Source organism: Panthera uncia, chromosome D1 (assembly GCF_023721935.1).
Source record: "Panthera uncia isolate 11264 chromosome D1, Puncia_PCG_1.0, whole genome shotgun sequence".
Classification (NCBI taxonomy): domain Eukaryota; kingdom Metazoa; phylum Chordata; class Mammalia; order Carnivora; family Felidae; genus Panthera; species Panthera uncia.
Genome location: NC_064808.1, coordinates 26,728,749 through 26,753,771, shown reverse-complemented (window position 1 = coordinate 26,753,771; position 25,023 = coordinate 26,728,749). Strand labels below are relative to the sequence as shown.

Here is a 25,023-nt window from a genome sequence, read left to right as displayed (position 1 = left end):
AGAACACGGTATCAGGCCTGAATGGGGAAGACAATCCCAACCGAGGGAAATCTATTGTGAGGAATCAGAAGCTGAGTAGGGTACTATTTGTAGATGACATTATACTATATACAGAAAGCCCTAAAGGCACCTGGCTGGCTCAATCCAAAGACCATGTGACTCTTGATCTCGGGGTCACAAGTTCAAGCCCCATGTTGGGTGCAGAGATTACTGAAGAAAAAAAAAGAAATAAAAGAAAACCCAAAACACTCCGCCAAAAAACTACTAGAACTGATAAGTGAATTCAAGATGACACAAATAAACAGAAAGACATTCCACGATTATGAATTGGAAAAACAAATATTGTTAAAATGCCTATACTACCCAAAGCAACCTACACATTTAATGCCACCCTATCAAAATAACATCATCATTTTTCACAGAGGTAGAACAATTCTAAAATTTATATTGAACCACAAAAGACCCTGATAGCCAAAGCAATTTTGAAAAAGAAGAGCAAAGCTGGGAGTATCACAATTCTGGACTTCAAGTTATATTACACAGCTGTAGTAATCAAAGCAGTATGGTACTGGCATAAAAACAGACACATACATCAGAAAAACAAAACAGAAAACCCAGAAATAAACCCACAATTACATGGTCAATTAATCTTCAACAAAGCAGGAAAGAATACCCAATGGAAAAAGGACAGTCTCCTCAACAAACAGTGTTGAGAAAACTGGACCACTTTCTTACACCAATATACAAAAATAAACTCAAAATGGATTAAAGACTTAAATGTGAGACCTAAAGCCATAAAAATCCTAGAAGAGACCACAGGCAGTAATGTCTCTGACATCAGCTATAGCAACATTTTTCTAGATATGTCTCCTGAGACAAGTGAAACAAAAGCAAAAACAAACTGTTAGAACTACGTCAAAATAAAAAGATTCCGCACAGCAAAGGAAACAATCAACAAAACTAAAAGGCAACCTACAGAATGGGAGAAGATATTTGCAAATGACACATCTGATAAAGGGTGAGTATCCAAAACATAAAAAGAACTTATAAAACACCCAAAAACCAAATAATCCAATTTAAAAATGGGCAGAAGACATGAACAGACATTTCTCCAAGGAGGATATTTAGATGGCCAACAGACACGTGAAAAGATGCTCACCATCACTCATCATAAGGAAAATGCAAATCAAAATTACAATGAGATATCAACTCACACCTGTCAGAATGGCTAAAATCAAAAACACAAGACACCAAGTGCTGGTGAGGATGTGACGAAAAAGGAACACTCATGCGCTATTGGTGGGAATGCAAACTGGTGCGGTCACTATGGAAAACAGTATGGAGGTTCCTCAAAAGTTAAAAACAGAACTACTATGTGATCCAGCAATCACACTACTAGGTATTTACCCAAAAAATACAAAAACACTAATTCAAAGGGATACATATAATAGCCAAAATATGAAAGGAACCCAAGTGTTGTATATATGTGTAAGTGGGATATAATTCAACCATAAAAAAAAAATGAAATCTTGCTGTTTGCAATGGCATGGATGGAGCTAGAGTATAATGCTAAGCAAAATGAGTCAGTCAGAGGAAGACAAATACTATATGATTTCAATCATGTGGAATTTAATAAACAAAACAAATAAGCAAAGGCAAAAGAGAGAGAGACAGAGAGAGAAAGAAACCAAGAAACAGACTCTTAACTACAGAGAACTGATGGTTATCAGAGAGGAAATGCGGGGCTGGGGGGGGCAGGGAGAGATGGGCAAAAAAGGGGATAGGGATTAAGAAGTGCACTTGTTGTAAAGAGCACTGAGTGAAGTACAGAATTGTTGAATAACAATATTATACCCCTGAAACTAATATAACACTTTATGTTAACTAAGCTGGAATGAAAATAAAATAAAATTTAAAAAGAAGCTGAGGAGGGTGAGGAGGGCAACACTGAAAAAGGGCAACCCAGCTCAAGGGGTCAGAGTCCAAGTAGGGAAAAGAAGGCATTCATTTAGGAAGGAAGGCACGGCAAAATGGTAAACTGGTTTACACAGGGTAGTTTATTGAACAAGTAAATACGTTAAGGATAAAGAATGTCATATTTCTCACTGTAAGAGGAAAGAAATGTACACATACAGGGAGAAAATAAATGAAAATTAACCTTGTGGTTTTGTATTAAAATTAGAGATAATGTGAATTCATGGTTTTTTATATACCTAGGTTGTTAGAGAAACAAACATTATAAGTTATAAATAAACACAAATATAAATGATATCTGTGTGTATGTAAATACATACATAGATCTCTGTCCACCAAGAAAATCTGAAAGCAGTGACATATCAATAGTAACAAGTGTAATAGTGCCCAGCTCTTTGCTTCTACATATTATTTTCCACTAAAAGGAACCATAGCAACATAGAAAATGGAAAAATGGCTCATTCCAGTGTGAGGTCAGATAAATTATAAAATGATCCTGGCATATTTGTTTTTATCTAAAAGCAGGAAAATGCTGAAAGAATGAAGGCATATCCAAAAGACTCAGTAATCAGCTTTATAGACTCCCAGTAGCCAAATCAAGGGTAATTTGAGCAACGAAATAAATGACAGTCATAGATTTTAATCCACTAAATAAAATAAAAACTATGAGTCTATACTGATATAAATAAATGAATATATTAAAAGTTTGGTGAGAAAGAGAATATTTACATAATTTCAAAGTACCTCCCTATGAAATACTGATTACAAAGAGGAAAAGAGTACCTTTCCAGTGAAGAAATTTGTCAGATACTACCTTAAACAAATAAACAAAGTTAACATCATCAATAGGGAAATTAAAATTATGAACTGATAGGATTCAATTATAAGAACAATACATTTCTTTGTATATTACCACCAAAGATATATAACTGATCTAATCATGAGGAAACATCATTATAAACACAAATGGAGGGACACTCTACAAAACAACTGGTCTTTAATCTTCAAGAGTATCAAAGTCATAAAAATCACACAAAGACTGAGGAACTAGTCTAGATAGAAGAGATTAAAAAGGTATGACAAATAAATGCAACACAAGATTCTAAACTAGATCTTTTTGCTATAAAACACATTATTAGGACAACTAGTAAAACCTTACTGGGGCCTGAGAGATTATAGTTATGTGTTAATGTTAACTTGCTGATTTTGATGATGTTGTTAGGGTTTTTTAGAAGAATGTCCTTGATTGTAGGACAGATAAACTACAGGTTTGGGGGCAAAAGGGCATTAGATTGGCAAAATACTCTTAAATAATTAAAAAAAAAAAAGTTCTTTGTATTGTATTTTCAACTCCTCTGTAAGTTTATGACTCTCCAAACTACAAAAGTACCCAAATGTCTAAGAAATCCTTATGGATAAATGTACACACTACTATAATTTAATTCCCTTTTGTCACTGTGGTTAGGTAAGGCCTAATAAAATTGTGTTTCCAATAGTACAAATAATACATTATGTGTTAAATATACCCTCAGTTCTGTAGGAATAATTACTATCCTAATTTACAAAATTCAGTAAGTTTAAAATTTAGTGAAATAACATGACATCATAGAGCTATAGACCTGAAAACGTGACAGGTCATTACTCCCAACCCAACTTTTACCACCTTCTATCTATGTTCTCTTATTCATGTCTCTTTTGGGTGGATGAATGAATACCTCTCCCAAAATTCCTTATTCCTGACATCCAGAGCAAATAATGTAGATATGCTACTGGTTCATGAAGTGAACTTATTTGAGAAATTCTGATATATTTCAATTTCTTCATTTTACCTGAAGGAAAATTGAGGCTCAGAAAGACAAAGTGTCTTACCACAGGATCATGTAGTAAGTCATTAATAGGAAAAAATAATTTACTTAAAATCTATAGATAGAAAATTCCACAAAATCAGGAAAATATATGTATAAAATGAAGTTCAATAGACACAGAAATCATTTTTATTTTTAAAATTTTTTTAACGTTTTTATTCATTTTTGAGACAGAGAGAGACAGAGCATGAATGGGGGAGGGTCAGAGAGGGAGACACAGAATCTGAAACAGGCTCCGGGCTCTGAGCTGTCAGCACAGGGGCCCGATGCGGGGCTCGAACTCACGGACCGCGAGATCGTGACCTGAGCCGAAGTCGGCGCTCAACCGACTGAGCCACCCAGGCGCCCCCAGAAATCATTTTTAAAAGAACTAAAAAAATTGTAGAGATGGAAAATGCAATTAATGAAATGAAAAAAAAAATGCAACAGAGAGCTTCAAGGGCACATTGAATCAAATAGAAGAAAGAACCACTGAACTTGAAGACATCATTTGAAATTATTCAATCAGAGAAGAAAACCAATTGAAAGAGGGTGAAGAAAGCCAACAAAATTTACAAAACAGCATCAAAGGAATCAATATAAGCATTACTGGAGTCCCAGAAGGAGAAAAGAGAAAGGGGCAGAAAGCTTATATAAAGAAATAATGGCTGGGGCATCTGGGTGGCTGTTGGTTGAGCTTCCGACTTCGGCTCAGGTCATGATCTCATGATCTGTGAGCTCGAGTCCCGCATCAGGCTCTGTGCTGACAGCTCAGAGCCTGGAGCCTGCTTCAGATTCTGTGTCTCCCTCTCTCTGACCCTCCCCCGTTCATGCTCTGTCTCTGTCTCAAAAATAAATAAGAACATTAAAAAAAAAATGGCTGAAAACTTCCCAAATCTTGGGAGGGAAATGGATCCCGATTCATGAGACTCAGAGGACTATATACAATGAACCCAAAGAAGAATACAATAAGACACATTATAATCACGTTGTCTAGGTCAAAGAGAGAATTCTGACAGTAGCAAGAGAAAAGCAACTTGTCACATTTAAGGGAACTCCAATAAGATTATCTATAGACTTCTCGGCAGAAACCTGACAGGCCAGGAGAGAGTGGGAGGATATATTCTAAGTACCAAAAGAAAAATCTGCCAACCAAGAATATTATACCTAGCAAGAAAACTATACCTAGTTTTTAAACTATCATTTAAAAACTGAAGGAAAGATAAAGTCTTTCCAAAACAGACTAAGGAATCAGTTACCACTTGACCTGCCTTATAAAAAAAAATATTTAAGGAAGTTCTTCAAATTGAAACAAAAACATGCCAAGCAGCAATGCAAAAGCATATGGAAGAATAATTCTCATTTGTAAAGGTAAACATATAGACAAATACAGAATAATTGAAGACTGATATGTTAGTACATAAATTATATGTACTTATAAAACCCTTATATAAAAGTTACAAAAATTAAAATTTGTTCATGAATACACAATATAAAAAGAAGCAAACCCTGGCCTATAAGAACACAAAGTTCAGGGGTAGTCAAAGTGTAGTGTTTTCGTATGCAATTAAAGTTGTTACCAACTTAAAGCAACTATAACTACAAAATATTTTATGTAAGTCTTCATATAAGCATAAGAATAAAAACCTACAATATATAGACAAAAGATAAAGAGAAAAAAATCAAAATCACTACAGAAACATCACATAACAAAGGAAGACGAGAAGAAGAGATACACAAAACAACTACAAAACAGACAGAAAACAATTTATAAAATGACATCAGTAATTCTACACCTAGCAATAATTACTTTAAATGTCAATGGATTAAACTTTCCAACCAAAAGACATAGAGTGATTGAATGGTTTCAAAAAATGAACATGATCAAGTGATATATGGCAGTCCCCACTTATCTGTGATTTCACTTCCCATGGTTTCAATTACCCACAGTCAAATGCAGTTGGGAGCAGACGATTCCCTTCTGATGTGTCATTAGAAGGTTAATAGGAGCCCAACACTATGTCACTGATTCCCACATCATTCACCTCACTTCATCTCATCCCATAGGCATTTTATCATCTCACATCATCACAAGAAAAGTGAGTTTAGTACAATAAGACATTTTGAGAGAGGACAAAAAAAGGGAAAGAAAGAAATCATATTCACATAACATTTATATTATTATAATTATTTTATATTATTAGTTATTTTTGGTAATCTCTTACTGTGCCTAATTTACTTGATTATAGGTATTTATGTGTAGAAAAAGAACATAGTATATTTAGGGTTCAGTACTCTCCATGGTTTCAGGACTCCACTGGGGGTCTAGAAACATACCCTCCATAGATAAAGGGAGACTACTATACTACTTACAAGAGACTCACTTTAGATTTAAGGACACAAATAAGCTGACAGTACAGAGATGAAAGAAATACCAGACAGAAACCAAAAATAAAGCAGGGGTGGGCTATATTTATATCATACAAAATAGACTTTAAGTCAAAAACTGTCTCTGGAGACAAAAAAAGGTCATTATATAATGCTAAATGGTCAGTCAATTCAACAAGAAGCTTTAACGATTATATATGCACTCAGCATCAGAGCACCTAAATACATAAAGCAAATATCAACAGACCTGAAGGGAGAAATTGACAGAAATACAATAATAGTAGGAGACTTTACTACATCACTTACAATAATGTACAGAACATCCAGACAGAAAATCTATCATGCAACAGTTGACTTAAACCTCACTATGGGTCAAATGGACCTAACAGATATACACAGAACTTTTCACCCTACAGCAGAATATACATTCTTCTCAAGTACACATGAAACATTCTCAGGATAGATCATGTTGGGTCACAAAATAAGTCTTAACAAATTTAAGAAGATCAAAATCATACCAAATATCTTTTCTACCCACAGTGGAATGAAACAAGAATCAACAACAGTAAGCAAACAGGAAATTCACAACTATGTGGAAACTAAACACTCTTGAACAATCATGTCAAAAAAAAAGAATTTAAAAGTATCTTAAGATATGCAAAAACAATAACACAACATACCAAAACTTATGGGATGCAGCAAAAGCAGTACTAATGGGTGTTTTTATAATATAAATGCCTACCTTGAAAAAAGAAATATTTCAAATAAACAATCTAATTTTACATCTCAAAGAACTAGAAAAAGCAAGAACCCCAAAACCAGCAAAAGAAAATAATACATATTAGAACAGAAATAAATAATAAATAGAAAAACAATCAGAAAAAAAATCACCAAACTAAGAGTTATTCTTTTGGAAGGATAAATTAAACAAAAAGAGAGGAGATCCAAATCAATAAAATCAGAAATGGAAGGAGACATCACAATGGATGACTCATAAATAAAAAGAAACAACCACACATCAACAAACTGGATAACCTAGAAGAAATGGATAAATTCTTAGAAACACACAGTCTAACAAAACTGAAGAAAGAGGAAACAGAAAGCGTAAATATAGTGGTAACTAAGAAGGAAATTGAATCAGTAATTAAAAATCTACCAAGATGGGGCGCCTGGGTGGCGCAGTCAGTTAAGCGTCCGACTTCAGCCAGGTCACGATCTCGCAGTCCGTGAGTTCGAGCCCTGCGTCAGGCTCTGGGCTGATGGCTCGGAGCCTGGAGCCTGTTTCCGATTCTGTGTCTCCCTCTCTCTCTGACCCTCCCCCGTTCATGCTCTGTCTCTCTCTGTCCCAAAAATTTAAAAAAAAAAAAAAAAAAAATCTACCAAGAAAGAAAATCCCCAAACCAGATAGCTTCATGGATGAATTCTACCAAACATCTGAAGAATTAATACACCAACCCTTAAGTTCTTCCAAAATACAGAAAAGGAGGGAATACTTCCTAACTCATTTTATGAGGTCCACATCACTCTTATAACAAAGTCAAAGACAACACAAGAAAAGAAAACTATAGGCCAATATACTGATGAACACAGATGCAAAAATCTTCAATAAAATTCTAGCAAACCAAATAACAGCATGTTAAAGTTTCATACACCATGACCAAGTGGGATTTATCCCTGAGCTGCCAGATGGTCCAGCATATGCAAATCATTCAATGTGATATATCACATTAACAACAACAACAACAAAAACCCACATGTTCATCTCAATATGATATAGAAAATGCATTTGACAAAATTTAACACCCATCCATGATAAAAACTCTCAATAAAATAGGTACACAAGGTAACACCTAAACACAATAAAGGCCTACAAAAAGTCCACAGTAAACATCATAATCAATTCAGTATAAGGCATGGATGCTCACTCTTACTACTTCTATTCAAAACAGTGCTGAAGTCCTAGCTAGAGCAATTAGACAAGAAAAAGAAATAAAAGGCATCCAAATCAGAAAGAAGTGAAATTATCCATTTGAAGATGACATGATCAGATATGTAGAAAACCCTAAAGACTCAACAAAAACACTCTTAGAATAAATGAATACAGTAAAGTTGTAGGACACAAAATCAACATACAAAAATCAGCCATATTTCTAACACAAACAACAAACTATCCAAAAAGGAAATTAAGAAAACTATCTCATTCACAGTAATTAAAAATTTTTTCAGGAATAAATTTAACCAAAGAAGTAAAATGTTTGTACACTGAATATTATAAAACATTGATGAAAGAAATTTAAAAAGACAGGTAAGAAGAAAAACATCCTATGTTCATGGATAGAAGAATTAATATTTAAAATGTCCCTATTACCCAAAATGATCTACCAATTCAATGGAATCCCCATCAAAATCACAATGTTGATCTCTACAGACATAGAATAATCCTAAAATTCATACAAACCACGAAAGGCCCTAAAACCAGAAAATCATAGCTGAAGCAATCCTGAGCAAGATGAACAAAGCTAGAGGCATCATGCTTCCTGATTTCAAAATCCATTTCAAAGTTATAGTAATCCAAACAGTATGATACTGCTACAAAAACACACATACTGGTTAATGGATCAGAATAGAGAGAATAGAAATCCATGCAACTACAGCTAACTGATCTTCAACAAGGGTACCAAGAATATAATGGGGAAAAGATATTCCTCAAAAAATGGTACTAGAAAAACTGGATATCCACATGCAGAAAAATGAAATCAGACCCTTATCTTGCATCATATACAAAATTTCATACTATATACAAAAATCAACTCAAAATGGATTAAAGACTTAAACATAAGACCTGAAACCATAAAACTACCAGAAGAAAAACCACAGGAGAAGAACTTCTTGGCATTAGTCTAGGCAGTGATTTTTTTTTAATTTTTTTTTTTTTAACATTTATTTATTTGTGAGACTGAGAGAGACAGAGCATGAGCAGGGGAGGGTCAGAGAGAGAGGGAGACACAGAATCCAAAACAGGCTCCAGGCTCTGAGCTGTCAGCCCAGAGCCTGATGCGGGGCTCGAACTCACGGACCGCGAGATCATGACCTGAGCCAAAGTCGGACGCCCAACCGACTGAGCCACCCAGGTGCCCCGGCAGTGATTTTTTGAATATGACACCAAAAGCACAAACAACAAAAGCAAAAACAGACTACTGGAATTACATGAAACTAAAAAGCTTCTGCAATCAAAGGAAATAATCAACAGACTGAAAACTCAACCTACAGAATGGGAGAAACATTTGCAAACCATGTATCTGACTGGGGTTAACATCCAAAATGTATCAGGAGCTTGTACACTCCCCAGCAACAAAACAAAACCAATTTAAAAGACAGGCTAAGGACATGAAAGATTTTTCTAGAAGACTAATGGCCAACACATATGAAAAGGTACTCAACATCACTACTCATCAGGGAAATACAAGGTCAAACCCAATGAGGTATCACCTTACACCTATTAGAATGGCATGATCAGAAAGACAAGAGATAACAAGGTTTGTGAGAATGTGAAGAAAAGGGAAACTTTGTCCTACTTTAATCAACTAAAGAAAGAAAGTGTATCATATGTTTAAACAAATCCACACTATGGTGTGAATTACCTGATTAAGGTAGTGACCATCAGGATCCTTCCATCATAAAAACATATTTTACTCTTTGTAATTAATGTTATCTATAAGGTGATACTTTTTTTTCCCAATATATGAAGTTTATTGTCAAATTGGTTTCCATACAACACCCAGTGCTCATCCCAAAAGGTTCCCTCCTCAATACCCATCGCCCACCCTCCCCTCCCTCCCACTCCCCATCAACCCTCAGTTTTTTCTCAGTTTTTAAGAGTCTCTTGTGCTTTGGCTCTCTTCCACTCTAACCTCTTTTTTTTTTTTTCCTTCCCCTCCCCCATGGGTTTCTGTTAAGTTTCTCAGGATCCACATAAGAGTGAAACAATATGGTATCTGTCTTTCTCTGTATGGCTTATTTCACTTAGCATCACACTCTCCAGTTCCATCCACATTGCTACAAAGGGCCATATTTCATTCTTTCTCATTGCCATGTAGTACTCCATTGTGTATATAAACCACAATTTCTTTATCCATTCATCAGTTGATGGACATTTAGGCCCTTTCCATAATTTGTCTATTGTTGAGAGTGCTGCTATAAACATTGGGGTACAAGTGCCCTATAGGGTGATACTTCAAAACCAGGTATTTTCTCCCCCAACAATCTTCGTTTTTCCTTGTCTCTCATTTTATTGCTTATCTTTCCCCCCTAGAATGGAAACCATAAAAGCAAAATTTTTGTCCCTTTTTATTCATTGTTATATCTCCAGGGCTTAGAACACTGCTTGGCATACTGTACACCTTCAATAAATATATTTAATGAATCATCATTAGTTGATAATTGATGAGTTGATTACCATCAGTTGATATCATCTATATTCTGTATGAGGCTGTGAACAACCTAAAGGCAAATGTGATGTTTTTGTCATCTCAGTATTGCCAGAAAATAAGCACAGTACTGAGAAAGTAATGATGACTTGCTTAATGCTATTTTAACTTTTAAGGACCACAGATAATCAGTTTTAATATATAGGCCTGACTTGGTTTTTTCATCTACAGAGTGTTAAAAATAACACACGTCTATTTAATTATATTATAGTAAGAAATAATGAAGTTATTTTAATGTTTCTTTTTCATTTTTTACATTTTTATTTGAGAGAGAGAGAGCAAACACAACTGGGGATGGGGGGAGAGAGAGAAAGAGAGAGAGAGAGAAAGAGAGAGAGAAAGAAAGAGAGAGAGAGAGAGAGAGAGAGAGAGAGAGAGAGAGAGATATTAAGCAGGCTCCACACTTTGCATGGAGCCTGACATGGGCTCAATCCCACAGCCCCGGCCGGGATCATGACCTGAGCAGAAATCAAGAGTTAGACACTCACCCCATGAGCCACCCAGGTGCCCCTAATATTTCTTTTTAAAATAAAAGATGAGGAAAAATCCTAATTTGAAATTCAAGGCTTTCAGGAAAAAATTACCGTTGTATACGAACTTTTACCAGCTTTGTTTTGCTAATTTACATGTTTAGTGGACATTTTACTAATACAAAGCTAAAATACCAAACTATTTTTTAAAGCAATGCTCAGTTACTTTACCTGTAATGCTTTTAATGTTTCTTTTAATCCTTCTATTTCTTTCTCTTTTATTTCTGTAGCAAGTTGATATTTTCCCTTTAAGTAAAAAAAAAAACCTATATTTCAGTATTTTCCAGTGTAAATGAAATATTATTAATGGGGAAAATACAAAAGCTCAAGAACCAAAACCTCTACTTTAAAACTAACACCTCGCAGGCTTTAAACCTGGATCTGCACCAAAATTTACATTTCTAATGACTTCAAAATATCACGAAATTACCATAAGGCCTTTACAAGATGACAAATATCATGAAATGAAAAATCATAACAAACCATTTTATCAGTAGAGCATTCCTGAGAATTTATGGACACTATATAATTATTTAATTCATATAGCTAGAATAAATATATCCTAATTAATAAGATACATACAAGTATATTTGTCTTATAAAGATATAGGAGAATTTTTTAAAAGGTGTTTATAAATAGTATGTTCATTGATATAATAAAAACATATATTAACTATTAAGTAGGGAAAATATTTAATGCCAGGTGAGTTTCTAGGATTGCTCAGGGTGGTATCTTCTTTTCCAGTTGCATCTGGTCTGCATCCAGATGAAAATCATTTTAATTTTTTTTAAATAGGTAATTACATTGATAGCACTAAAAATATGGTTAACAGAAACACTGCAATAGAGCATAAAGAGCATTAATTCGGAGGCTGAAGAGATATGGGTTCTAGTCTCAACTTTGCCACTTTAAAATGGGAGCTTCAGCAAGTTCTTTAATCTTGCTAGGTTTCAGTATTATCAACTGTAAACTAACAGGTAACATGAGTTACTTGGGTCTTTCTGTTTCTAAGATTTCAAAGAATTAACATTCTCCATTTGTCTATTATTAATGTTTTTCATTATGGTGCACAACTAATAATGAATGCATTTAACTATGGTTTAAATTATTAAAAAATTAATAAGTACCTTTTCTTCTTCCAAGGCACACATCTTCATTTTCAACTGATAAACAATTTTAAAAATTAAAATACAGGTAAGTAAACAGTTAACAGTGATTTACACTGGTCAGTGAGACTACAAAAATATTTTACACATCTATATTGTTTGAACTTAATACAATGTGAATGTGCTACTTTCACACATGAGGAAATAATGAAATATATAAAAGGCGGCAAAAAGCCAGTCACCAAAAGAAATGAACAATTTAATCAAATTGATTAGAGACATCAATCACCCTTGAAAATTTAGTTTTTCCTTCCAGAAGTTTTTTTTCTTTGATGTTTCAATATTTTGCCATCTACTCATAAATAATGACATGCAACATTTTCTGAAGGCACACTTTTATGAAATGACTATCATTTGAATTGGCATTGACATATTTTCTGAAATTTTTTAAAAGATGCATGTAGCAGCCTAATAAATAAATAGGGATATTCTAAAACAGAGGAACCAAAGTCAACATGACAAAGAAAACTAATTAAATATCCCAAGCAACACAAGGATACCAGGCAAGACTGTCAAGAAATACAATTTTCCTTGGAATTTCTCCATCTCATTTTCCATATCCCTTACAGTGCTCATTCAAGAATCAAGAAATGGAGAGTGGTAGGTAGGGGAGAAGAGAAAAAACAAACAAAAACATAGGAGAAAAAGAACTCAAGAGCACTTTTAAACTACCATTCAGATATCTGGATATTCTTATCTTGCCCAAAGTCCCCTGTGATAAGTAAGAGAGACACAAACTTGCCTTCTCCTAGAGAATACTATGTGGTATATTTGGCTTAGTCTTCAAATAAAATTTCCATAACTTTGGTGAGGCCATCTCAGACTAAAAGGAAGAAAGTTTATCGTCTGCTTAAACAAAACCACACTACAGTGTGAATTACAAATAACTTTGGTCAACTAGTGACTTACTTTATACAGGATGTATTTCTTTTTATGCATTTCTCTTTCTAAACACACACACACTTAAATAAAGACAAAAGAGAGGGAAGGAAAAAGGGGGAAAATGGTGATGCTAAAATGGCTATAAGGAAAAACACTTCCTGAGAATATTTTCCATGAGCACATTTGAAGTAGTAGAGCTATAAAACTCAAAACAACTGAAGGAGTTGCTATTCATTTTTTAAAAATCTTTTACATACGTACATACATACATATGTATGTATGTACATATGTATGTATATGTTTTTCTCTGCTCTTTCTTAGATGCTGATAGTATTTATGGAGATTTCGGTGCATAATAGTCACATCTGCTCATCTTTCACATCGCTCTACGTGCATCTCATTCTATTTCTGGCCTGGATACAGGAAGAAAGCAAAAAAGGTAAGATCCTAGGATACTCTAACCAAAGAGAAAGGGAAGAATGGAGAGAAAGAAGAAGAGCACACAAAAACTAACCTAATTTACTTAGGACAGATGAAAACATATCTCCAAAGAAAATTTTCTAAGTTGTTTCCTTAACTAGCTCTTTCTAACTACATTACTCTTTATTGTCGGTTGTGATTCAAAATGACTTTATTTCCTGCTTCCATTAGTACTCTTTTGTCTTCAGTGAGTATGCAGAACAACTTAGCATAATATTCATATGGGAGCACAGGAGATGAAATATTTGAAACTGGTGTTTGTCTATCCTTTACCTGCTTTTTAAAAGCTGCCATTGCTTCTTTGTGTTGCTTTGCTAATGTTTCCTTTTGATTCTGAAGAGTTTCCTATTTTAAAAATTATGAAAAGTTAAAACATAAATTTGAGCAACTGAAAGTTTTAACTTTTAATTGAATTCACAATTTAAATAAAAGTTAAACATATTTATTGTATGTATTATTGTATGCTCTTGAAATGCAACTTTAATCCAAGTCTATGATTTTTTACCTGTCATGGAATCAGCATACAATAATTTTGCTTCCAGTTGCTTTTCATGATAAAACGCATTGATTTAAAATTGTTTAAACAACTCTAAACATGGCTGACTCCAAAGCTTTCTTCAAGAAAATACCTTTCATCAAAAGTTATTAAAATTAATAGTATACAATTAGCCTATAATCCTTTAGAGTTCCCAAAGAAACCCATTTTATTATCTAGGCACAAATGTTCACATGACGACATAATTCTTTAAATTCACCAAAATAATTTTTTATAAAATCAAAACTACTACAGGGCATTTTTTTAAAATACACATATGATTCCATTTCTTTTTTTTCCTTCTCTCCTTCCTTTTTTGATAGAAGTTGTGTTCTGTCCTTTAGATTCAAGATGACTTCAAACTTTCTTTTTCTATGTTATTGAATAATTCTCATAATTTAAAGCCATTAGATCTAAAAGTGGGAACCACTTCAAATGTTTCTGTTATTTGACTCCGTTTTTCTAAATATATGTTGATTTATCTACTTAAAAATTTTATCTACTGACTTCCTATTATGATAGGTGGGAGTTTAGCTTTCTTGTACAACCATTACCTAACATCTGCTCCCTCTATTCTTCCAACAGTTACTAAAAATTGTGACTTCACTTTTCAGTAATTATACTATCATGACTGTGCAATTTTTATTCAGTGCTCAGCCATATAATATACCATAATTACATTTCTATCTAACACAGCTTTTTATTTTTTCTAAAGTTAGCAATTACTTTAAAATATTTTAATTATTGGGGCGCCTGGGTGGCTCAGTCGGTTAAGCGTCCGACTTCGGCTCAGGTCACGATCTCGCAGTATGTGAGTTCAAGCCCCGCGTCGGGCTCTGTGCTGACTGCTCAGAGCCTGGAGCCTGTTTCAGATTCTGTGTCTCCCTCTCTCTCTGACCCTCCCCCGTTCATGCTGTCTCTCTCTGTCTCAAAAATAAATAAATGTTAAAAAAACATTTAAAAAAAATATATTTTAATTATCGGGGCACCTGGCCGGCTTAGTCAGAAGAACATGTGACTTCTGTTTACATACTAGATTCCTTTCTCCAATGCTAATGGGAGTGGTGACCTACAGGAGAAAATAATATGTCTCACTTGAGAATCCAAGGGTAACAGTTGTAGGCTAAAACAGTAGGGAGTATCTCTGGATTATTAGAGATATTCACTATCTGAGTAGCTCTTCAGCTTTGGGGTCGTGAGTTTGGGCCCCACACTGGGTATAGAGATTACTAAAAAAAAAAAAAAAAAAAATTAAAATTAAAAAAAATATTTTAATTTTTATAGGCTAAATTTTAAAAATAATACTGCCAGTTCCCAGATGTGTACCAATGATTCATATTCTCAAATGAAAAAGTAAATTGAATGGAAAAAGCAAAGTGAGAAGATCCCAAGAATGGCTTAGGAAATCACAAACTGCACAGGAAACCAGACAGGTTTAGACAAGCTGTAGATGTTGGACAAAATCTTTCAGAGGCTGTTGGCCAGTTTTCTGTGAAAATAATTTACACTCTAAAGCACTCCCGCAAGCAAGGAAAGAATTTATTGAAGACCTCAGGGACAGTTCGTTGAGGAGTACATTCTGAAGTACATGTGACCTCTAGCTTTCTCCTCACTTTTTTGTGAACAGCCTTAAATCTGGAAATAGGAGATTTAATGCGCAACCAAAACTAGAATGGGAAATAGCCCCATCACTAGATCTCCAAATCCAGCTGTTCAAAAAGCCTTACAACAAAAGCAAAATGAACTGGAAGTCTTATAGATAAAACAGCTTAATGTTCCCACTTCAGTCATCAAGCACTGAAGGAGTGAGCATTTTGGTAAAGACACTTGTAGATATTTATTATAATCGGAAAGGCCACTGGGGAAAAAACTCTCCTGAACTAGCTAAGAAAATGAAGGGGGAAAAAAATCAAGTGGACAAATCAATGATACTGCTCTGAGGGAAAATCATGTATCCAACTTCCCATTTTATCCTCAAACTTGCAAAGAGAAATTTCTCTAAATATTAAAAGAAACCTTGCAAACATTTTACTCATAACATCAATCCTGCCATCATCACATAATCTCTTCCTCAGAGTCAATGAACTACTCAGATAGTGAATATCTCTAATAATCCAGAGATATTCCCTACTGTTTTAGCCTACAACTGTTATCCTTGGATTCTCAAGTGAGACATATTATTTTCTCCTTTATGTCACCACACCCATTAGCATCGGAGAACGGAATCTAGTATGTAAACTAGAATTGCAAAATTAAATTCTTGCCTGATTTTTTTTTTTTTTTTAGATCTCTGAGGATTTTTCTATTTGTAATCAGATTACAGCTATATTTGAATATTGACTACTGGTACCTTTGACATGATCAAACCAAATTAAGATCTCTATGAAGTGGCACTCTTTGTGGGCAAAATGTCTTACTGATATTAGCAGCAAACCTCCACCTAACTTTACATAATATCTCTAAAACCAGAAGTTAAGAATTAAAATGAATAGTCCAAAACCTAAGAGAACGGATGAATCACACTTTATGCCAGTCTTTGAACATTGTTGTTTTCCAGTCAAGAAACTCAATGGGTGAAGATAAAGATCTGTTCAAGACAAATAAATAAAATAACCGTAGCCCCAATTCTTTGCAGTAGTAAGCCCAGATACTATTTTATCTTCAGTGCTACCCGACTTTACATACTTTACCACTATAAATACACATTTTGCTTTCTATAGTGTCCCTTTAGATCAAGATGGTGTGACTATTTTGTCTTGGGAAAGTCAACAATTTATCTAGATAGCTATGCCTCAAGGGTTTACTGAAGAAGCTTAAGGAACTTAAATTTCTCTGTAACTCTACTCTTATACAATATATGGGCAAGTTTTCATTATTCTAAAGATGAGAAGAGCTCTAAAACTAACTCCATTTAACTACTTACTGCTTTAGCTCAAAAAGGACATGCAAATTCCAAAGAAAGTTTAGAATTTTGTCAGAATAAAATACATTATTTAGGGTATGATTTATCCAGTGGGGATAAATCTATCATTCCTGATAAATAAGAAGGTGATTACTAACAGACAATTAAGTTTTCTGGATTTCATTAGCCACTATAGATACTGGGTTCCAAACATTTCTGAAACTGACATCTCTCTATATAATTTAAGTCCTCAATAATGGAACCTCTCCCTTAGGAATGGGAAAGGATGGACAGGAGACAGTAAGTCAAAGGCATAAGAAGAAATAAAGGTCTCAGTAAAGGTAAATACACGGGCAATTTAAAAAGCTAGTTTTATTATAACTTTGGTTTGCAAGTCCACACTTTGCTTTCTACATAATTTAAGTGACGAATGCATTTTTAAGATTATTAATTTATGGTGACACTGCTGCTGTTCTTGCTTTGGCTCATGCTGCTGTCATCCAATGCAGCCATGCAGCCCCTACCCAGCTGCCACCTCCAGGAGCTGCTGCACTGCGTGGGCAACCACACCGCTGGGCGAGAGGCAGTAGGGCCCCCGGACCTTCAGGGCCAGCTGCTGCACCTCCTGCAGGCCAACGGTAACCATGCAGCCAGCATCTTGACCAAGGGCTGCCGTGCAAGCACAGAGCCAGCCGGGCGCTCCTGCCCCTGGTACAGTTGTCCCGCAGCAGCTGCCCTGTCTGTAGCGCCCAGGGCAGTCTGGGGTCTGAGCCCTTGCTCAGGCCCCGTCCTAGCCCTGCCCTCTTCCTCCTGCCTGCCCACTGTCAGCCCCTAAAATAAGGGCAAAAAAGACAAGTCTCTGTTAGTGTGAAAAAAAAATTGTTTTTAATTTATGCTATGAGGCACACAATATATAAAGATGTAGTATCAACAACTGGATAGAGCTGTAAAGAAGCAGAGTTCTTTTATGTTGTTGAAGTTAGGCTGATATAAATTCAAATTAGAATGTTGATGATAGATGCTAACTATAATTTCCATGGTAATCAAAAAGGAAACGGCGACAGAATATACACAAAAGGAAATGAGAATTAAATTTAAATGTTTTACTACAACAAATAAACACAAAAGGTAACAGTAATGCAAGAAATGAGGGACAAAAAAGCTGTAAGGCAATTAAAAAACAAATACCAAAATGAAAGAAAGCAGTCACTCCTTATCAGGAATTACTTAAATGTACATAGATTAAATTCTCCAATCAAAAACCAAATATTGGCAGAATGAATAAACAACATAACTCAACTATAAGAGATTCACTTTATATCCAAAGACACAAACAGGTTACAAGTAAAAGTATGCAAAAAGATATTCCAAGCAAATAACCAAACAACAAAACAAAAAGACACAATGGAAAATAGACTTCAAAAAAGGGTGGGGTGCCTGGGTGGCTCAGTGGGTTAATCCTCTGACTTCAGCCCAGGCCATGATCTCATGGTTCATGAGTTAGAGCCCCACATCCGGCTCACTGTTGTCAGCACAGAGCCCTCTTTGGATTCTCTGTCCCCCTCTTTCTCTGCCCCTCCTCCATGCACACACACACGTTCTCTCTCTCTCAAAATAAAAAAAAAAAAAAACATTAAAAAATTTTTCAAAAGGTGACAAAAGACAAAGGATATTATATATTCATAAAAGCTTCAATACAACAAGAAGATATAACAATTACAAACACACACCTAATGACAAACCTATAAAAATAGGCAAAAATGGACAGAATTGAAGGGAGAAACAGACAATTCTACAATAATAGTTGGAAATGTCAATAACACATTCTCAATAATGGATAGGACAACCAGACAGAAGTAAAGGAATAGAGGACTTAAACAACAGAGTAATCCAACTAGAGCTAACAAATATAAAAAACACCCTACCCCAAAACAACAGAATACATATTCTTCTCAAGCGCACATGGGACATTTTCCAGGATTGATCATATGTTAGGCCACAAATTAAGTCTCAACACATTTGAAAAGATATATATCATGCAAAGTGTCTTCTCTGACCACAATGGGATGAAGAAATCAATAGAAGAAGGAAACTTGGAAAAATCTGTAAATTTGTGGAAGTTAAACAACAAACTCTTAACCAATGGATTAAAGAAAAGCTCACAAAGGAAATTAGAAAATATTTACAGATGAATGAAAACAAAAATGCAACATACCAAAAGTTATGGGATGCAGCAAAATCAGTGCTTACAGGGAAATTTATAGCTATAAATGTTTACATTAAAAAAAAAAAGGAAAGATCTCAAATCAACAATCTAACTTTATACCTTAAGGAACTACACAGAAAGAACAAATTAAACTCAAAGGTAGTGGAAGGAAGAAAATAATAAACATCAGAGCAGAGATAAATAGAAAAAAGAATAGAGAAATAGAGAAAAGCAGTAAAACCAAAATTGGTTCTTTGAAAAGATCAAACTGACAAACCTTTAGCTAGATGGACCAAGAAAAGACTCAAATTACTAAAATCAGAAATGAAAGTGGGGACATCATTATTGATTCTGGAGAACTAGGCAGGTATATGAGAGTGCTGTGAACTGTACACCAAGAAAGTGGATAACCTAGATAATACGGACAATTCATAGAAATGCAAAACCTACCAACACCAAATAACAAAGAAAAAATCTGTATAGGCCTTTAACTAGTATGGAGAGTGACTCAGTCATCAAAAATATCCCAAGAAATAAAAGTTCTGTACTTAATAGCTTCACAGTGAATTCTATCAAACATTTTAAAAAGAACTAACAGGAATTCTCTAACTTTTCCAAAATTTAAATAGGAGGGAACACTTCCTAACTCATGCTTTGAGACCAGTCTTACCTTGATACCAAAGCCAGATGAAGACACATCAAGAACACTACAGACCAATATCCCTGATGAACATTGATGCAAAAATTCTCAACAAAACACTAGCAAAACAAATTCAGCAGCATATTAAAAGTATCATACACCATGACCAAGTGACTTATCCATGGGATACAAGGATGGTTCAACATATGAAAATCAATCAATGTAATACACACCACATTAACAGAATGAAGGGGGTAGCACATGACCATCACAAAACTGAACACCCTTTCATGATAAAAACAGTCAACAAACTACGAACAGAAGGTAATGACCTCAACATAAGCTACATATGAAAAACCCATACTCAATGAGTATGAAAAACATCATACTCAATGGTGAAAGACTGAGAGCTTTTCCTTTAAGATCAGGAACAAGGCAAGGATGCCTGCTTTCACAACTATGTTCAACACAGTACTGTAAGTCCTAGCCAAAGCAATGAGGCAAGAAAAAGAAATAAAATACATCCAAATTGGAAAGGAAAAATTAAAATTATCTGTTTGCTGATGATATGATCTTAAACATAGAAAACCCTAAAGATTCCACAAAAAGAAATGCTAGAATAAATGGGTTTAGCAAACTAGCAAAACCTACCAAGAGACAAAGTTACACAGAAATCAGTTATATTTCTACATACTAACAATAAATGAGCTGAAAACAAAATTAAGAAAATAATTCCATTTACAATAGCACCAAAAAACAAACAAACAAACAAAAAAAACCCTTAGGAATTAACCAAAGAAATAAAAGATGTATAAAATGAAAGCTACAAAACACTGCTGAAAGAAACTACAGAAGACACAAATATATGGAAACAAATCCTATGCTCATGGATTAGAAAACTTCATACTGTGAAGATGTCAATACTACCCAAAGTTATCTACAGATTCAGTGCAACCCTACCAAAGTCCAAATGACATTGTTTGCAGAAATGGAAAAATCCATCCTAAAATTCATATGAAATCTCAAGGGACCCCAAATAGTCAATCTCAGAAAAGAATAAAGCTGGGGGACTCAAACTTCCTGATTTTAAAACTTTCTAGGATTCTCAAGTAATCAAAACAGTGTGGTACTGGCATAATGACAGACACATCCACCAACAGAAGAGAATAAAGAGCCCACAGATAAATCCTTATGTACATGGTTAAATGACTATTCAGTCTTGGAAAGGACAATGGGGCTGGGAAAACTGGATATACATATGTAAAAGAATGGAGTTGGACCCTTACCTAACACTGCACATAAAAATTAACTCAAAATGGATCAAAGACCTAAATGTAAGACCTAAAACCATAAAACTCTTAGAAAAAAACATAGGGCAAAATCTTTTGGACATGATGCCAACGGCACAAGCAACACACACAAAAAAGACAAATTGGACTCCATGAAAAATTTAAAATCTTGTGCATCAAAAGATACTATTAACAAAGTAAAAAGGCAACCCATGGAAGAAAGGATGTGCAAATCATATTTCTGATATTAATATTCAAAATATATAGAGAACTCCTAGAATGTAACAACAAAAAACAAACCCTATTCAAAATGGGCAAGAATAGACTTTCTTCAAAGAAAATATGTGAATGGCCAAAAGCACATGAAAATATGCTCAACATCACTAATTATTAAGGAAATGAAAAGCAAAACCATAATAATATACTACCTCATACCCATCAGGATGGCTATTACCAAAACACAGGAAACAAGTGCTGGCAAGAATGGGAGGAATTAGAACCGTTGGGCATAATTGTGAGAATTTAAAATGGTACAGCTGCTGTGGAAAACATTATGGATGGTCCTGAAAAAACTAGAAATATTATTGCTTTATGATCCAACAATTCTACTTCATAGCATATACCCAAAAGAAATTAAAGTAGGGACTCAAACAAATATTTCTGTATCCATGTTCATAGCAGCATTATTCACAAAAGCTAAAACATGAAAACAAACCAAGTGTTCATCTATGGAAGAATGGATAGACAAAATGTGGCATATACATACAATGGAATATTATTTCTGCCTTAAAAAGGAAGAAAATTCTGGGGCACCTGGGTGGCTCAGCTGGCTAAGCATCTGACTCTTAGGTTCGGCTCAGGTCATGATCTCACAGTTCTTGGGTTTGAGCGCCATACTGTCAGTGCTGAGCTTGCTTGGGATTCATTCTCATTCTCATTCTCATTCTCATTCTCTCTCTCTCTCTCTCTCTCTTCCCCTCCTGTGTGCTTGTGCTCCTTCTCTCTCCCAAAATAAATAAATTAAAAAAAAAAAAAAAGGAAGAAAATTCTGACATATACTACAACATGGATGAACCTTGAGGACATTAATGCTAAGTGAAATAAGCTAGTCACAAAAAGATCAATACTGTATGATTTCACTTATTTAAGAAACTTAGAATAGTCAAAATCATACAGAATATAATGGTGTTTGCCAGGAACTGGGGAGAAGTGAAGGATGGGGAGTTTAATGAATGAGTATAGAGTTTCAGTTTTACAAAGTAAAAAGAGTCATCTGTAGATGAATGGTGATGATGACAGGACATTAAAAATATATTTAATACCACTAAACTGTATACCCCCAAATGGTTAAGATGGCAAATTTTATGTGTATTTTACCACAATAAAAAATATTGGGAGAAAAAGATCTTCCTGAAGCCACTTGAGCCTACACCCCAATAACCTGTTATATATCCCAATTCTGACTTACCCCTTTTGAGATATACTAAGACTGTCAAGGTAATGTTCTCACTGCAATGAGTTCTAATAAAAACAGTTTTATTTTATTAGGAATACAACAAGGAACTTCTTTTTTTATTATTTTTGAGAGAGAGAGAGAGCGCGCAAGTGGGGTTGGAAGAGAGAGAGAGAAGGTAAGAGAAGTTCCCAGGCAGCCCCCCCAGCCCTCCCCTCACCCCCCCCCATGCTCACAGCAGGGGCTCAAACCAACTAACTGTGAGACCATGATGATCTGCCAAAATCGAGTTGGATGCTGAACGACTGAACCACTCAGGCATTTCTAATTTATACTGCCAACAAGAATATATATATGAAAGTTCCTATTTTCTACAACTTTGTAAAGTAAGGTAGGAATTTGGCTTTATTTTTCTTCAGAAAAAAGCAGTTCTAATACCATTTCTTGAATTATCTATTTTCCCCTCACTAATTTGCAATGCCACCTCAGTCACTAATTTATCTTATGATCTGGATCTATTCTGAGATTCTATTATGTTCCAAGGAATACCTATCCAAGTACACAATTAAAGTAGCCAAGTAATATCTATCCATGTAGACAATTAAAGTAGTACCAAGCTCCTTTAATTATTATTATAGTTTATAATAATATATTTAAGAATCTAGCGTAGCTACTTCATCCTGTTCTCTTTTAAAAACTTCCCAGACACTCCTATATGTTTATTCCCACATAAACCTTAGAATCAACTTAACTACCACAAATACACTCCTGCATGTTTAAATTGGATTGTATTAAACCTACTAACTTTAAGGACTTGGATAACTTTATATTGTTGACTCTCTCTACCCAAAAGCAAGATATGACTTTACATTTTGAAATCAGCATGGAGTTTGTTTGTATTTGATGTTTATCTGTTTTTTTCTCTCCACAGACAGGTTTCAGGCCTGTGCCTCATAATATCCAACTCTAGTTTTACTCCCAAATTCTACATACCTGTGGGTCTGTCTGGTTTCAGATTCCCATCATTTCCAATTTGAGCTATCCTCTGTCACTTGAATTCTGATTCTGATATGCTACCTCTAAATTCCTGTTTCAATATTGCCAAACAGTGAAAAGAGGGGGCCATCAAAATTAAGATTTCAATTTTTAGCTATTAAGATTACTTTGGTGGAAACACATGAGAAGCACAATCAAAACTGCTTCTATATACATCGGCTAAAAGAGAATTAGATTTGATACTGTTTTTTAATATTTAGTTACAGCATGTAACGACAGCCTGTGAAAATAAAGTACTATTCTGAGGTTTTCTTAAAAAACATTTTGACTCCTCTATAACACATGTGTTTCTCGGGTATTAAATAGATCATAGTAGATTTTAGCAATATCATCAGAAAGCCTGAAAATAACTTTCATTCTCAGTGTTCTGGAGGCTCAAATATTATTAAAACAATTTTAATGAGAATTCTCTTGAGACCTTTTTTTTTTAATTTTGAGAGGGAGGGAGAGAGAGAGAATCCCAAGCTGGCAGCACAGAGCCCAACATGGGGCTCAATCCCACAAACTGTGAGATCATGACCTGAGCCAAGATCAAGAGTCGAATGCTTAACTGACTAAGCCACCCAGGCACCCCTCTTGAGACTTTGTTTAAAATGATGCACAATCCCCCAAATATGTTTAGGAAATTTAAAAATCAATTTTGCTATTAAGGTAAATACATTTTTAAATAGATGTTAAAAACACTAATCTGAAATAAAAATTAAAAATACTTACCTTTTGCCATTTAAGTTCTTGTGTCTCCACAATAATTTTACCAATCTGCTCTTCATACTGAGTTTCTGTTTCCTAAATCAAAAAGAAAAATGCTAGGAAAATTAGGACTTTAAAACTTTTCATTTCAGCTCTTTCTAGAGAGATAAAAAAAAGAGCATCATCCCACACTTAAAATATCCTCCCACGTCTGGACAAACTGCAAATTAAATAGACAAGCCTAACAGAGAACTGAGGCTCCAGATCATTCAATTAATCCAAGCTCTGGATAACTCTCTCCCACAGGAAGAACAGAACTAAAGCATTTACTTACCTGGGATGTAAACCACTGAGTAGTGATAAGAAAATTCAGCTACAAGCTCTTCATAAATTGCTAAAGGCAAAATGTGTACTAGTTTAAGAATGTGAATTCCCAGGGACCCCATAAATAAGGAGGTGTTATATCTTTTATCAGGTTTTTGTTCCAGGAAGCCCACCAGG

At 34.7% G+C, this 25,023-nt stretch overlaps 1 protein-coding gene across 1 annotated transcript in view; it reads right to left on the bottom strand.

Annotated features, from left to right (window-relative positions):
• CCDC73 (coiled-coil domain containing 73) overlaps positions 1-25,023 on the bottom strand; it is a 127,833-nt gene that overhangs the window by 73,346 nt on the left and 29,464 nt on the right. Inside the window, exons 2-5 of the mRNA XM_049648681.1 lie at positions 24,547-24,618; positions 14,025-14,096; positions 12,351-12,386; positions 11,395-11,469 (exon numbers count right to left, since the gene is read on the bottom strand). Of these exons, the coding sequence (XP_049504638.1) occupies positions 11,395-11,469; positions 12,351-12,386; positions 14,025-14,096; positions 24,547-24,618 (255 nt within the window). The remainder of the gene's footprint in view (positions 1-11,394; positions 11,470-12,350; positions 12,387-14,024; positions 14,097-24,546; positions 24,619-25,023) is intronic.